This window comes from Pristiophorus japonicus, chromosome 5, assembly GCF_044704955.1.
Source record: "Pristiophorus japonicus isolate sPriJap1 chromosome 5, sPriJap1.hap1, whole genome shotgun sequence".
Lineage (NCBI taxonomy): Eukaryota > Metazoa > Chordata > Chondrichthyes > Pristiophoridae > Pristiophorus > Pristiophorus japonicus.
Window position 1 is genome coordinate 210,628,993 of NC_091981.1, and position 15,618 is coordinate 210,644,610.

At 40.5% G+C, this 15,618-nt stretch overlaps 1 protein-coding gene across 1 annotated transcript in view; it reads left to right on the forward strand.

The window, feature by feature from the left end:
- LOC139264577 (ras-related protein Rab-5A) overlaps positions 1–15,618 on the forward strand; it is a 35,967-nt gene that overhangs the window by 5,427 nt on the left and 14,922 nt on the right. Inside the window, exon 2 of the mRNA XM_070881278.1 lies at positions 9,103–9,337. Coding sequence (XP_070737379.1) covers positions 9,172–9,337 — 166 coding nt within the window. The 5' untranslated portion in view covers positions 9,103–9,171. The remainder of the gene's footprint in view (positions 1–9,102; positions 9,338–15,618) is intronic.

Sequence of the window (15,618 nt, forward strand, 5' to 3'; positions counted from 1 at the left end):
TTGGTATTCCGTAGCTCCACCCATACCGATTCCATATCATCCAAGCTAATGTCCTTTCTTACTATTGCATTAATTTCCTCTTTAACCAGCAATGCCACCCTGCCTCCTTTTCCTTTCTGTCTATCATTCCTAAATGTTGAATACTCCTGGATGTTGAGTTCCCAGCCTTGGTCACCCTGGAGCCATGTCTCCGTGATGCTAATTACATCATACCTGTTAACTGCTATCTGCGCAGTTAATTCGTCCACCTTATTCCAAATGCTCCTCGCACTAACACACTTTGCCCTTTTAGAATTTTGGTGTAATGTGACCCTTTTTGCTTTTTGCCTTGGATTTCTCTGCCCTCCACTTTTACTACTTTTTATCTTTTGCTTCTGCCCCCATTCTACTTCCCTCTGTCTCCCTGCTGTATTAGTTTAACTCCTCCTCAACAGCACTAGCAAACACTCCCCCTCGGACATTGGTTCCGGTCCTGCCCAGGTGCAGACCATCTGGTTTGTACTGGTCCCACCTCCCCCAGAACTGGTTCCAATGTCCCAGGAATTTGAATCCCTCCCTTCTGCACCACTCAATTCATCGTATTCATCTCAGCTATCCTGCGATTCCTACTCTGACTAGCACGTGGCTCTGGTAGTAATCCTGAGATTACTACTTTTGAGGTCCTACTTTTTAATTTAGCTCCTAGCTCCCTAAATTCGTCTTGTAGGACCTCATCCTGTTTTTCACCTATATGCGCCACGACAACTGGCTGTTCACCCTCCCTTTTCAGAATGTCCTGCACCCGCTCAGACATCCTTGACCCTTGTGCCAGGGAGGCAATATACCATCCTGGAGTCTCGGTTACGGCTGTAGAAACGTCTGTCTATATTCCCCTTACAATTGAATCCCCTATCACTAGCTCTGCCACTCTTTTTCCTGCCCTCCTGTGCAGCAGAGCCACCCACAGTGCCATGAACTTGGCTGCTGCTGCTCTCCCCTGATGAGTCATCCCCCTCAACTGTACCCGAAGCGATGTATCTGTTTTGCAGGGGGGTGACTGCAGGGGACCCCTGCACTACCTACCTTCCTTCCACTGCTCTTCCTGTTGGTCACCCATCCTCTAACTGGCTGTGTACCCTTTTCCTGCGATAAGACCAACTCACTAAATGTGCTATTCACGTCATTCTCAGCATCGTGGATGCTTCAGAGTTCATCCACCCGCAGCTCCAGGGCCGCGATCCCGTCCGTCAGGAGCTGCAGGCGGATGCGCTTCCTGCACACGTAGTCGTCGGGCACCGGAAGCGTCCCTGACTTCCCACATAATACAGGAGGAGCATAACATGCCCTGCCATGACTTAACTTTTAAATTGGCAACAACAATGCTAAAGGTTACTGATATAGAAAGGAAAAAGAAAAACTACTTGCCAATCACTTACCCCCTTGGCTGTGACGTCACCTTTCGATTTCTTTCTACTTTTTTGCCTCCCTGCTGCAGCTGCACTGGTTGGCCTTTATATGCCTCACCTCAGACCTCCCGAGCCTCCTCATCGACTCACCTCGCTCCCCGACTGACTGATGGGCCTTTATAGGCCTCGCCTCTGACCTCCCGAGCCGCCTCCTCCTCAGCGCACCTCCCTGATTCTTTGATTCATCTGATTCTTTGATTCATTCCTAATTATTGTGCTAGTTGGAATTTCTAGAATTCTTGCTAAAATAAGCATATTTCAATCCTGCTCACTGGTAGTTCCAATTAAACTGCAATCATCTTGCTTTTGTCTGAGGTCTATTTTTACCAGGATTTTTGTGATGCTTAAAACATGGCCTAATCTTCAATGCACTAAATAGTATTGCTCTTCAAAAGAAATTTATTTCTCGAGATCCTTTTCACCTTCACTGTGTCTTTGATTTTTGTTGAAATTAGGAATGGAAGAATGCAAATGTTTACCAACTTATAAGTTGTTCCATTTTCAAGCAGGATGTACTAATTATTTTATTGGGGAAAACCTTAAGTGGGAGTTTGTAAATGGCAGCCCAACAACTAAAAAGTTTAATTGTAGGTTAGCAGCTATATTGCACCAATTACATTTTTCTGAGAAAATGTAAAAAAAAATGGTGCCCTTTAGATGGACACTAAATACTGGGAATCTACTGAATAGGCTGCAAGGATTTTCAACTTAGTGAGACTGCTTGAAATTTAAGGGGGAAAAAAAGTATGCTCTTAGTACTTGATATATCTATTAATTTCTAGCACACTGACTACAAAATAAACAGGTTTACTGCTATCAATATGTAACTGTTTTTACAGCTGTCTTTGTTTGATAGTTAAAGACTAAAGAAGCCTATTAAAAATTGTTAACTGCCCGTGTAGCCAGTCAGATGCTGGACCAAACATCTCCAATACTGTATGGGTACTGTACAGACTTGTACTGTAAAGAAAGTTACATGATTGTACCAAATTAATTCACTTTTTTAGTTTTATAGGTCTATAAATAGTTTTTTGTAATGTACTAATGCTCCTTGTTAAAACTATTTTGACTCTTGCCTCTTAAGTTGGTTGTAACCTATTTATACGAATCCTATCTATTTGTAATCTACACTATAGTTTCTCAAATTCTCTTTTATATAATGGGTAAATATAAACTATATGTTTGTGTTTGAAACTTTTAAAAGAGCCGTTTTGCAAGTTGCTAGATGCTGGATAGAATTCATATGTACTGCAGATCCTACTAGTAAATGCTGATTTGCAGGATCTTGCGGAGACATCGTTGGTGATATATCTCCAGCGACTGGAGGTGCCTTCTGTACATCGTCCATGCCTCAAACCCATACAGGAGGGCGGGTATTACTACAGCCCTGTAGACAGAGTTTGGTGATAGATAGATTCAAACGCTCTTTTCCGCAGGCGACCGAAGGCTGCACAGGCGCACTGGAGGCAATGCTGAATTTTCGCATCAATGTCTGCCTTTGTTGATCAGAGGCTCCCAAGATATGGGAAGTGGTCCATGTTGTCCAGGGCCGCGTTGTGGATCTTGATAGGAGGCTAGTGCTGTGTGGCGATGACAGGCTGGTGAAGGACCTTTGTCTTACGGATGTTAAGCATGAGGCCCATGCTTTCATATGCCTGTGAATACATTGACTATATCCTGGAGTTCAGCCTTTGAATGTGCACAGGCGCAGGCATTGTCCGCAGCAAGTTTATTGGAAATTTGGCTCCTTTTTTCCAGTGTTTGTGAAGAGGTGAAAACTTTTTTGTAATCAGGGTGATCAGCAGCTGCAATACAAAGTATTAACATTTGATATTTACAACTGATGGGATCATGGATAATTCTGTGTTTCCTGCAGTTACACATGCTAAAAGTATTCTTCATGGGCAGGTTTAAGATTACTTCCAAAAACATTTTAAGACAACTTAATAAACTATGTGCAAAACATAGCTTGGATTTAGGTTTTGGCTTTCTATGCACATTTTGGGACACTGTTATCATTCAGATTTCATGTCTACAGAACAGCACTTATAAATGAGTCACTTTGGATGTCACCAGAAAGTTGGCCTGTAATTTAACATTTAATGAAGTTGCCGTAGCTCATGTGGTTTTATTTACAAGGGTTCATATTAGGATATGTGATCTAATGTTGGAAGTAATTGCATTTTGTCCTTGGTTTATATTTTTATGCCTGCTTCATATTTTTTTTAAATAATGTTTGAGTCTTGTCTGCTCTTGCACTATATTCCCAACCTGAATATCCAACCAGTTCTGCTCTTTATCCAGGCTTTGACACTCCACTTCTTGACCTGTTAATATAATAGTGCAGTATTCCATATTTTTATATACAGGCACAGTATTACACTTGTGTCTTCCTGCCACAAACTTTCCTGCTTCATGTGTTGGCTTGGAGGCCCAGCTCTGCTCTCCACCCCAAATGTATCCTGCAACTTGTCTGCTATACATAGAACTATTGCATAGAGGTTACAACATGACTAACTCTACTCTCTGTCCACTCTCTGTGGCTGCTTTGGCTAGATCCTCTGTGGTTCCCTCTGTCCATTTCAGCCCTCTTTCTTCACACTTTTGTGGTTCCCTCTTTCTGCTTCAGCCTCTCTCTACTTCCTTCAGCTGTTCTACCCCCTTTGCTGCTCAACATCCACTAAGTCTGCTCTCTTTTTTTTTTAAATCCATAATCCATCATATCCTACAGTCTAATTGTACATTCTCCACTACCACCAGCAGAAAGGTGGGTAAATGAAGTTGAGGTACAGATCAGTCATGATCTAACAGAATGGTGGAAAAGGCTCGAGGGGTTGAATGACCGACAGCTGTTCCTATGCTCCACCCCCAGTACTCATTGTTAATTTCTAAACTATTCATTTCCCTGACCTATGCACTTAACCCCCAAATACCCACTGTTCCTTCAGTACCCACCATCCAAACTTTCTCTCCCCTTCAGCTACCTTCCTAGTAACCACTCCCTCAACTACTCATTACCTCATACCAATGCCCTTCCTGCAATAGTAACCACACCCTCCACAATTACTCATTTCCTCCAATTAAATCTTTTATCCTAAATATTCACTACCTTGAGCATTGTTTATTGCACTCCTTGTTCCATCAATTTGTTACTACTGCTCCCTACCACTTCACTACTTAATGCTCTACCTCATTTACTCATCTCCCAAATCCTTGATATATTCCTCCCCAAACTCCGTACACCATCATGCTACTATGTTGTCACAAACACTTATGGCCAGCATCACACCACATTTACTTCCTTTATAAAACACCCTGCCCTCTGACTTCCCATCAGCAATGGAATGGAAGATCCCCAAACATTTTTCAATCTATTTAATTGTTATGGTTTTGCTGTACTAGCACTGGGCTGTTAATCAGATGTGTTAGCGACAGGTAGGTGTTGCTGCGAAGAGCCACTAAAGCTGTTTTTCTCAAATTACTTGAGCCCAGTGTTTACTAAATGCAACACACAGCTAATTACATTGATTTTTTCCATTTCTGTTTTTTGACTGATGTGCTGCAACTTGCGCTGCTGACTGTCAGAGTGGTTATGAAGTGGGATTTTGCCCAATATCTCATTCCGAGCTGCTGATTTCAATCATTGCACTAAAATGTTTCTCTACTCAGTTTCAATAAGCTGCCTGGAAATGGGTTGACCATCCATTCTTTCAGTGGAGGATTTAAAAAAAAAACACAAACATCTAAAATCTATCCTCAGAAGTACTTTGAAACAAAAGTTGACTCTAATGATGGTGGGCTACTTCCCCTATAAATCCTGTTGATTGAGGACCTGAGCTGTCTTCGAGTATGTGAAAGCAAACTTTTAAGTTTGAATGTAGATTGGGAAGTGTTACATTTGTAAAGCAGATTTCACTTCATTGATTTTCAGATGATCCATGTGTATTTTATTTGCTGCATATTTTAGTTTTACCTTTGCAACAAGATATTATTTAACATGCTGTTGTCTTCTCGATGTCTCCTAAGTTTTCTAATCTAATGGCATTGAAATGGCTTCAAAGAACAAAATATTATTGATAAGAATCTTTGTAACATGCCTAATGCTATTGTTTGAGTTATTTAGTGCAGCTAAATCATTGCAAATTAGATTGTCCTACAAGAACAGTCTGGCTGAGAGCAGACATTCCAAAAACAAGTTCAATTGCTGCAGCTGAGTGGTTGCATCAGAACTTAATGTCAAAAAGGGATATTCTATTCCACTCTATTCCCATTAGCACATTGCTTTCCTTAGCTGCCTCCTTCCGCTTATGCTGGAGTACAGTTCCATGGGTACTGACAGCTCTCCAGTAGCTTACCTTAGTGTTAATTCTTCAGTGAATTTAAATGGTTAGTGTAGGATCTGCAAATAGTGTGCGTTGCCACTGAGTATGATCTTGTCTACTCTCAACGGTCAGAAGTTCAGTGGTTGGAAAACGTTTTTTAATCAAGATTCATCAGATCAGTCCTAACTTTGTAAAAAAAAAAGATTTGCATTTATATCGCGCCTTTCACGACCACTGGCCGTCTCAAAGCACTTTATAGCCAATTAAGTACTTTGAAGTGTAATCACCGTTATAATATGGGAAAAACCGGTCCAGGCAACGGGCGGTCGACAGGATCGTTCAGCCCGACTGCCTGCCTCTCTTCCGCGGTTGCGTTCGAGCTAGGGTGTCCCTGGAGATGGAGCACGAGATGTCCACCGGTACACTCGCGGCCTTCCGCGAGAGGTGGGTGCCAAAGGGACTGGAGTGCACTATCTTCCCCTGCTTCCCCCCCCCCCCCCACCTCCCCAATCCTGGCAATCAAATTTAAATTTGATCTAAGTTTACGTTAAAGTTTTATTTGGAAATTTGTGGGTTCTAGAGCCAAAAGGGGGCGCTTGATTTAAAGTTTCTACTTAAAATAGTTGTAATGTGGGAAACGTGGCAGCCAATTTTTGCACAACAAGCTTGCACAAACAGCAATTTGATAATGACCGGACAATCTGTTTTTGTTATGTTGATTGATTTGAGGGATAAATATTGGCCAGGACACCGGGGATAAACTCCCTTGCTCCTCTTTGAAATAGTGTCATGGGATTTTTTATGTCCACCTGAGAGCAGATGGGGCCTCGGTTTAACATCTCATCTGAAAGATTTAATGTCTTGATTGCAGTATAATGATCCAATTTTTTGAGTCTGCTCTGTGCTGCATACATTATTTTGTTGCAATGAGTAACTATAGAATTCTGAGACTTCCTGATTTTTGCCCCCTTCTGTTTTTTTTTAAAAAGCAAGGTGCTATTTATCTTTTTTATATATAAATAAAACCTTTCCAAGTTAAAGCAACATAACTGTTTACCAGTTTACATTTATGAAACCAGTCTTTACATATCATTCACAGAAAAAATTAAGAAGTGGTCTTGCCAATTGATCTGATGAACTCTTGCTTTCAGTTTAATTAATTTTTCCCAGTCTAATTCATTTTTGTTTCCGCAATTACTTCCATACTAGATTTAGTGACTAGTAAAGTTTTAAATTTAAGTCAGGCTGACTTCAAAATAATGGGACATAAACTGACAACAGTTAACTGGGCTGAATTTTAACTGGTAAACCTACAGATAAATAGTGGGAAGTATTTGGTACCATACACAACTAGTACATACCCCCAAAGGCAAATGCTGTACTTGTTTAGTTAGGCAGCAATGCGAAGAAAAATGGCAATCCAGCAGACTGGGAGAGCTTCTTTTTTTAAAGCAACGAAGGGTCACAAAGTATTAAAAAGGAATATGAAAAAAATGCAAGACTACTGTCAGTTAAAATATTTAATGAAGAATCATACAGTATCTTGAGAATGTCGCAAACTATTTTTATCACTGATGTCATGCAAATAAATTATAGACTGGAGTGATGTTGCCTCTATTCCAGCTGTGTTTTTTAAGACTTTTCTGAAGGTCAGTGTAGTGAGGAGCACCTTAAATAAATAGTGTAATTATATTCAGAAAGTATTATAATTTAAGAAATGAGATGCAAATCATTAAATGTATGTTATTCCTTGACCATAATGTGGTTCAGGAATTTAAAGTGATGTGATTGATTGTCAGTGGTTGTAGGAGGTAAGGAATTCACAATTCTGGGAGGGAGAGGCTATGTAATGAGCATGTGTTGGGAGTGGTGGAGGTTAGAGGTAAGGTAGGATCCATCAAACAAGATCAATCTTGTATTTTGTACAGCAGTAAAAGGCGGCTATTGGAGCTTTCCCTGATATAGAAAGACTATTGAAGTCCTTGGTGGACTTGGACTTTTTATAGAGCATGAAGAGTTCTCGCAAGAAAGCGAAAAGAGCATTTTGATGGCAGTTTTAGCAATTTCACTGCATTAAAGGATGTAGCAAAAACTAGATTGACATGAACAGAGCTTTGGTGACCGATTTTATAAAGTAACTTGCTTAAAACATGTCAGACCTTGTCATAATCTTGAGATGCCCAAAGCTGTAATAAATGATTTTCTGTTTGAAAGCAGTGTTTCTGAGGCAAGATCACCAGTGGAATAACCACAGTGGCTCAATCTCTCTCTCCTCCCACTACCTTGTTTGTGTACGTGATGTGCCGTAGAGCGAAGCAAGCAATATTTCAGTGATGTTGAACTTTTTAAAAATAAATACGTTTAGAAATATCTGCTTTCAGGCTCTGTTTCAAAGCTGACTTTCCCCAAACCTGAAGTGCTGAAACTAATTGTAGCATCCTAATTCCAACCCAACTGAGATCAGTTAACTCAGAACAGACCAAATATTCAATCTGAGACCATTAGTCTGTGTTGCTCAGTACTACACAAAGTGGTGCATCTGCCAACTGAGCAAATTCAAAGCTCCAGGATCATCTCCAGAACCACCTTCTGTTTGAAGTGGTAAGAGATGGGTGTCAAGAAATACCAATTCTAAATAATATTTGAGCTAATTTTCTTTCCCCTTCTTATTTTGCTTCCAATTCTGTAACTTTTGAGACACATTTCACTTTTTTCACCTTTAGTTCTTGAAGATAATTAAAGAGTAATCAAAGCACATGGCTGTTGAAGGGAGTCTGCTGGCAATTTGGAAGAACAAAATAAACAAATGACTGGGAGAAAAGAGTCTTGTGGCAGAAATGTATGACAACATCTTGAAGAAATGAAAAACTTTTTAGTTTCTGGGAAATAATTTTACTCTGTGTATACTTGTCAAATAAGAACTTATGCTGCTTTTCTCAGGAAGTGATTTCAGTTGGGTAAAATCAAAGATGGCTTTGATTTTAATCTGGTTTATGTGGGGGGAAGGGTGGGGGGTGGGTTGATTTCAGTTCTGAAGAAAGGCATACACTCTAACTTGTCTTTACCCGTTACAGATGCTGATTAACCTGCTGTAGATTTCCAGCATTTCCTATTTGTTTCAGTTTCTAGCATTTTCTCTCAGTATCTGATTAGCTGAAAGGCCTTTTATTTTTGTAACTTTTTTTTCATCACCAGAGTAATTTTGCTACAGAAATGGGACATTTTTGGAGCTTATTTTCACATCCCAACAAAACACCAAGCTGGGTTATTTGAGGTATTTTTACATTAATTGACGATATACTGTTGCTTCAAGAAAAGTTTTGTTTTTCTTTTAGCCTAAACTGACTAGGAGACCAGGAGCAAGTACCAGTTTGGCAGAAGTGAATCTGGTGACTAATTAGGACATGGCAAATCGGGGAGGCACAGCGAGACCTAATGGACCAGCTGCTGCTAACAAAATCTGCCAGTTCAAGCTTGTTCTACTTGGAGAGTCTGCTGTTGGCAAATCTAGTTTAGTGCTTCGTTTTGTGAAGGGACAGTTCCATGAATATCAAGAAAGTACTATTGGTGGTAAGTTTTACTTTACTGAGGATCTATCTTTAATGTAATTGTATTTAAATAACATGTTTTTTCAGTATGAATGTTTGTACTGTGTGCTATACATCAATTTTTCCCCACCCCCTTTCACAGATTAGCATCTTCATGCCATTTTCAGAAGGGAGGGTGAGAAAGTGGGTACTTAAGTTTAGTGCTGGCTCATGCGAGCTAATATTGGAAATGGTTCCCTGTCCTCCCCTCTCCTCAAAATATCCACCCGTGACTCTTCTGTCCTCACTAATTACTGCCCCATGTTTTCTACTGAAGTCCTTGAAAATGCTGCCTTTCTGTTCTTTGTCCATATCTCTTGCAACTCTGAATCCCTTTTAGTCAGGTTTCCATCCTTCCCCACAGCATCGAAACCGCCCTAGCCAAAGCCACAAATCGCATTCTTTGTGATTGTGACAATAGTTCATTTCTCCTTGGACCGCTGCAGCCAGCAATGCAGTTGACTGCATTGTTCAAATTTTGTTTTAAAAAAAAAAATGTTCTTTTATATCCCAATAGTGTCAGCCAGTGGCTCAGTTGGAAGCACTCTTGCCTCTGAGTCAGAAGGTTGTGGGTTCAAGTCCCACTTGAGCACAAAAAGCTAAGCTGACACTCCAGTGCAGTACTGAGGGAGTGCAACACTGTCTGATGAGACGTTAAAACCAAGGCCCCATCTGCTCTTTCTCGGGTGGACATAAAAAACCCATGACACTATTTCGACGAAGAGCAGGGGAGTTATCCCTGGTGTCCTGACTAATATTTATCCCTCAATCAACATAACAAAAACAGATTACCTGGTCATTATCACATTGCTGTTTGTGGGAGCTTGCTGAGCGCAAATTGACTGCCATGTTTCCTACATTACAACAGTGACTACACTTCAAAATTACTTCATTGACTAAAGCGCTTTGGGATATCCGGTGGTTCTGAAAGGTGTTATTTAAATGCAAGTCTTTAATAATGGGCCTAGCTCCAGTATCCCTGTGATGTGCCCACCAGTGGAGATGCAGCAGAGTTGTTGTACATTTGCTGAATGTCTAATGAGATTCAGAAATTACATTAAAATATATTAACAGATTGATTCTTCATGCTTTTGGTATAAATTGGGAAGTGTTTTGGGATATGTTGGATGTGAAATGTACTATATAAATGGAAGTCTGTCTCTTTTTTGTCTTTTATTGCATGGAGATGTAGCAAAAATAAAACATTTATACAAAAAAGGCCTGTTAGGCCAAGCTCCTACCAATGATGTATCAGAAATAATTTTTAAAATATTGTATAAATTGCACAATCTAGTCATCTGTTACTTTGTGACACATGCCCATTGTTAAATTATTACTGTTTGCTCAAAGCAGAGTTATGGACTTTGCAGTCTGTAACAACCACTATAAAAACTGAGATCTTGTGTGCAAAAAAAAAAATCAGGATGCAAAAAGATTGAAATAATTGAAACGTTGCTCTTTTTGTACCCAATTGTAGCATCCAGCTCTATTTTGAACCATCTCAATTTTTGCTTCTACAAGCAGTGTTCCAAACATTTCATTCCTCGAAGTTCTCAATGATGTTTTTAGTTTCCATTTATACCTTGTCCTACTTTTCACACACTGAAGTAATTTTCTGGGTTTACCTTATTAATATTTTATATATTTTGAAATTCCACATAACTGCCTTTTTAGTCCGTGAAGCTCGTACATCTCGTCTATGTGCACCATCTTTACAATTGGGATCAGTTTACTTTCTTTGTTCATTGCACCCTTTCCAGTGTTTGTGTATCAACTTTGTGGCATGGTGTCCAAAACTGGGCTACTCTTGTATGATCTGACCAGTGCATTGAGTGCAACTTATTTTAGACTTGTATTTTACTGTGTATATCTCAACATCTTATCAACTTTATTTAAAAAAAAATTGCCACATTGAAAGTAATATATCTGCTGTAATCCAGGTCTTGCTGCACTAATTCATTTTCATTTTGTGCAGTTTAAACATTGGCATGCTTTTTTAAAAATGTTTTTTTTACATGCTGACTACAGGCAGATGAATAATTAATGTGACCAGTTAAACTGTTTTTTTTTTTAAAAATCACTGATGCATTTTCCACATCCTGCCAGAAAAGCAGCTAAGTTTTACTCTCACTAAGACTTAATCTTTGGAGCTCATGTTTGACACCAAGGTTGCTGTCTGCTCTTTGTATTGCCCTGAGCAAAGTCATGAGCAGTCCACTTTTTTTCTCGCCTGGAGTACTGTTCTGCTGCTGACTTAGTCACCCCAAAACCTTGAGCATCCCAACAGCACCTGGTCCATTCTGACTGGCAGCAACATATTCCCAGGCCACCCTAACTTGTCTGTTTCTGGACATTGGGCCTCTCTCTCTTGTCTACCCTAACCCCAGATGCACATATTAGTGTGTATGTAATGCAATCAGCAAATGGTCAAAAGCACTTGGCACTGAATACTGGCTCCAGGCTGGGAATGTAGTGGGTCATAGTTGGTGTCTTACAGCAGGGAACAAAGCCAAGGAGTGATCTGATGGTCAAGGGTGACCTAGAGCACATTTCTTGTCCTAGTACTCCCATGATCCGGGACCCTCAGACCCCCAGTGCTCAAAGATTCCAGATTTCCCATTCTGAGCCATCACCCGATATGACCAGACTCAACACCCCTTTTTTTTTGCCCACAATTGCTACTATGCTCCCCATATCTACCTCCAATCTGCCACATGAAGCATTTCATCATCCTGGGTGTTTTTTTTTTTATAAAGAGTAAATATATAGGTAAAGAAACATAAATTCTACTCCAGGCATCTCACTTAGTTTTCACACCAGTCACAGGATTTAATTCCTGAAACAGTTTTTAAAATTGCAATTCCCCCCCCGCCCCCCCCCCCGAAAATATGAAAACAAACTGAATGATGAAGTTAAGGTTTGTTTAGTAAATGTTGCTTGTGTAACAAAATAATTAGGAGCAGGAGAAGGCCATTAGGCCCCTCGAGCCTGCTCTACCATTCAGTAAGATAATGGCTGATCTTCTGCCTCAACTCCACTATCCCCATATCCCTTGATTCCCCTAATATTCAAAAATCTATTGATCTCTGTCTTGAATCTACTCAACAACTGAGCCTCCACAGTCCTCTCGGGTAGAGAATTCCAAAGATTCGCCAGCCTCTGAGGTAAAGCAGTTTCTCCTCATCTCAGTTTAAATTGGCTGACCCTTTATTCTGAGACTGTGACCTCTGGTTCTAGACTCCCCAGCCAGAGGTAACATCCTCCCTTCATCTACTGTTAAGCCCCATAAGAATTTTGTATGTTTCAATGAGATCATCTCTCATTCTTCTAAACTCTAGAGAATATAAACATTTAAAAACATAGGAGTAGGCCATTGGCCCCTCGAGCCTGCTCCACCACTTAATAAGATCATGGCTGATCTCCTGGGCTCAGCTCCACTTCCCTGCCTGCTCCCCAAATCCTTCATTCCCTTGTCGTTCAAAAATCTGACTATCTCCACCATAAATACATTCAATGACCCAGCCTCCACAGCTCTGGGGCAGAGAATGCCATGGATTTACGACCCTCAGAAGAAATTTCTCCTCATCTCAGTTCTAAATGGACGACCCCTTATTAAACTATGCCCCCTAATTCTAGATTCCCCCACAAGTGGTAATATCCTCTCTGCATCTACCTTGTCCAGCCCCCTCAGTATCTTGTATGTTTCAATAAGATCATCTCTCATTCTTCTAAACTCCAATAAATTCCCTGCTCAACCATTCTTCACAAGTCAACCCCTTCATCTCAGGAATCAACCTAGCGAACCTTCTCTGAACTGCCTCCAATGCAAGTATATTCCTCCTTAAATGAAGAGACCAAAACTGTACACAGTACTCCAGGTGTGGTCTCACCAATACCCTGTACAGTTGGAGCAGGACTTCCCTGCTTTTATACTCCATTCCCTCTTGCAATAGAGGCCAACATTCCATTTGCCTTCCTGATTACTTGCAGTACCTGCATATTAACTTTTTGTGTTTCATGCTCAAGGCGCCCCAGGTCCCTCTCTACTGCAACATTTTGTAATCTCATAATTTGCTTTTTTATTTTTCCTACCAAAGTGGATGACCCCTCTCTCTTTACCACATTATACTCCATCTGCCAAATTTTTGCCCACTCACTTAGTCTTTCTATTATCCCTTTGCAGATTATTTGTGTCCTCCTTACAACTTACTTGTATCATCAGCAAGCTTGACTACATTACACTCTGTTCCTTCATCCAAGTCATTAATATAGATTGTAAATAATTGAGTCCCCAGAACCGATCCCTGTGATACCCCACTAGTTACCATTTGCCAACTGGAAATTGACCTATTTATCCTGACTCTGTTTTCTGTTCGCATGGATAGAGGATTGGCTAACTAATATGTTATCCCCAACCCCATGAGCTCTTACCTTGTGCAGTAACCTTCTATGTGGCACCTTATTGAATGCCTTCTGGAAATCCAAATACATGACACCCACTGGTTTCCCCTTATCCACCTTGCTCGTTACATCCTTAAATAACTCCAACAAATTTGTCAAACATGACATCACTTTCATAAAACCATTCTGACTCTGCTTGACTGTATTATGCTTTTCCAAATGTCCTGCTACTGCTTCCTTAATAATGGACTCCAGTAATTTCCCAACAACAGATGTTAGGCTAACTGGTCTATAGTTTCCTGCTTTCTGTCTCCTTTTTTTAAATAGAGGCATTACAATTGCGGTTTTCCAATCTGCTGGGACCTCTCCAGAATCCAGGGAATTTTGGTATATTACAAACAATGCATCCACTATCTCTTGACCCTAAGATGCAGACCATCAAGTCCAGGGGACTTGTCCACCTTTAGTCCCATTATTTTACTGCATACTTTTTCTTTAGTGATAGTGATTGTTTTAAGTTCCCCTCTCCCTATAGCCCCTTGATTATCTATTATTGGGATGTTTTTAGTGTCTTCTAACGAGAAGCCAGATACAAAATATTTGTTCAAAATGTCTGCCCTTTCCCGGTTCCCCATTAATTCCCCAGACTTATCCTCCATGGGACCTACGTTTACTTCAGCTACTCTCTTCCTTTTTACCTCTTTACATAAATATTTAATTATGCAGCTGAGCTAGCTATTTCATAATACCAAATCCTAACATTCCCATCCCCAATGTCTTTTTTTCCCCCTCTTCTTTTTCCCCTCCCCACCCCCACACCCCACAAGTGCTGCTAAAACTCAGGATCTCGCCCTTCTTTCTCACTGCAAGCAATGTCATGGGTGGAACATCACATTGTTATCAATGTAAAACAATCTTAAAATGCTAGGTGCATCTGAACTGTAACTAGAACCTGATGAGCACATTCCAATCTGCAAAGTTTCCTGACCAAACTTGAGTTGCTTCCAGCAGTTATATTTTCTGGCTTTAAAGGGAAAGACTATCTTCGCCAGAGCGCCTCCGCAGCAGCAGAATAATGTAGCATATCATCTGATTTGTAGTAAGCAATACCTGTTTGTATGCATATCTATATAATTCTGTTTCTGAATCCAGGTAATTTATGTAACAAACATTAATGGTCAAGCCATGAGGTACCCTACGCCGCGCACTTTTTTTTTCTCCCTTTACCTGACATCTCCTCTAACTAGCACTCACTGCTTCCTACCCTTTAGCCAGTTTCTTATGCATTCCCTGGAATCCACACAGCTTTGAGTTTAATCTTCTTTCGTGTAGAACTTTATCAGAAGCTTTTTGGAAATCTAGGTACACCACATGGGGCTTATCACAGTCCACTTCAGTTTTCACATCCTCAAGAAAGCTGAGGTTGGCCAGGCAGGATCTTCCCCTTCTGAATCCATGCTGACGGCTGTTAGCTAAGTTACTGTTCTGCAGCTCACACCTGATCAGTTCCATTATTTTACATGGAATGGAAGTAAGAGTAATAGGTCTGTAGTTGCCTGTCTTTGTTATTTTGAATATAGGCACCACAGGCTCGAGGGGCCAAATGGCATACTCCTCCTATTTCTTATGTTCTTAGGCTGTTTCCAATCTACCTCTCCTAATGATTGTTGGTGCCTCATAAATCTCCTTCCTCGTCTCTCAGCGCTCTGGGATTAATACCAACTGTACATGGGGATTATTTTGAACCTGTCCTGAACTTTCATTTCATATATGAAGTCATTGATTGGAGCGGAAAGTTGCTCATGTTTTCCCTTTTTTATATTAAAATTTTGCATCTGCGTGCACTTCTTTCCTATGAAACCT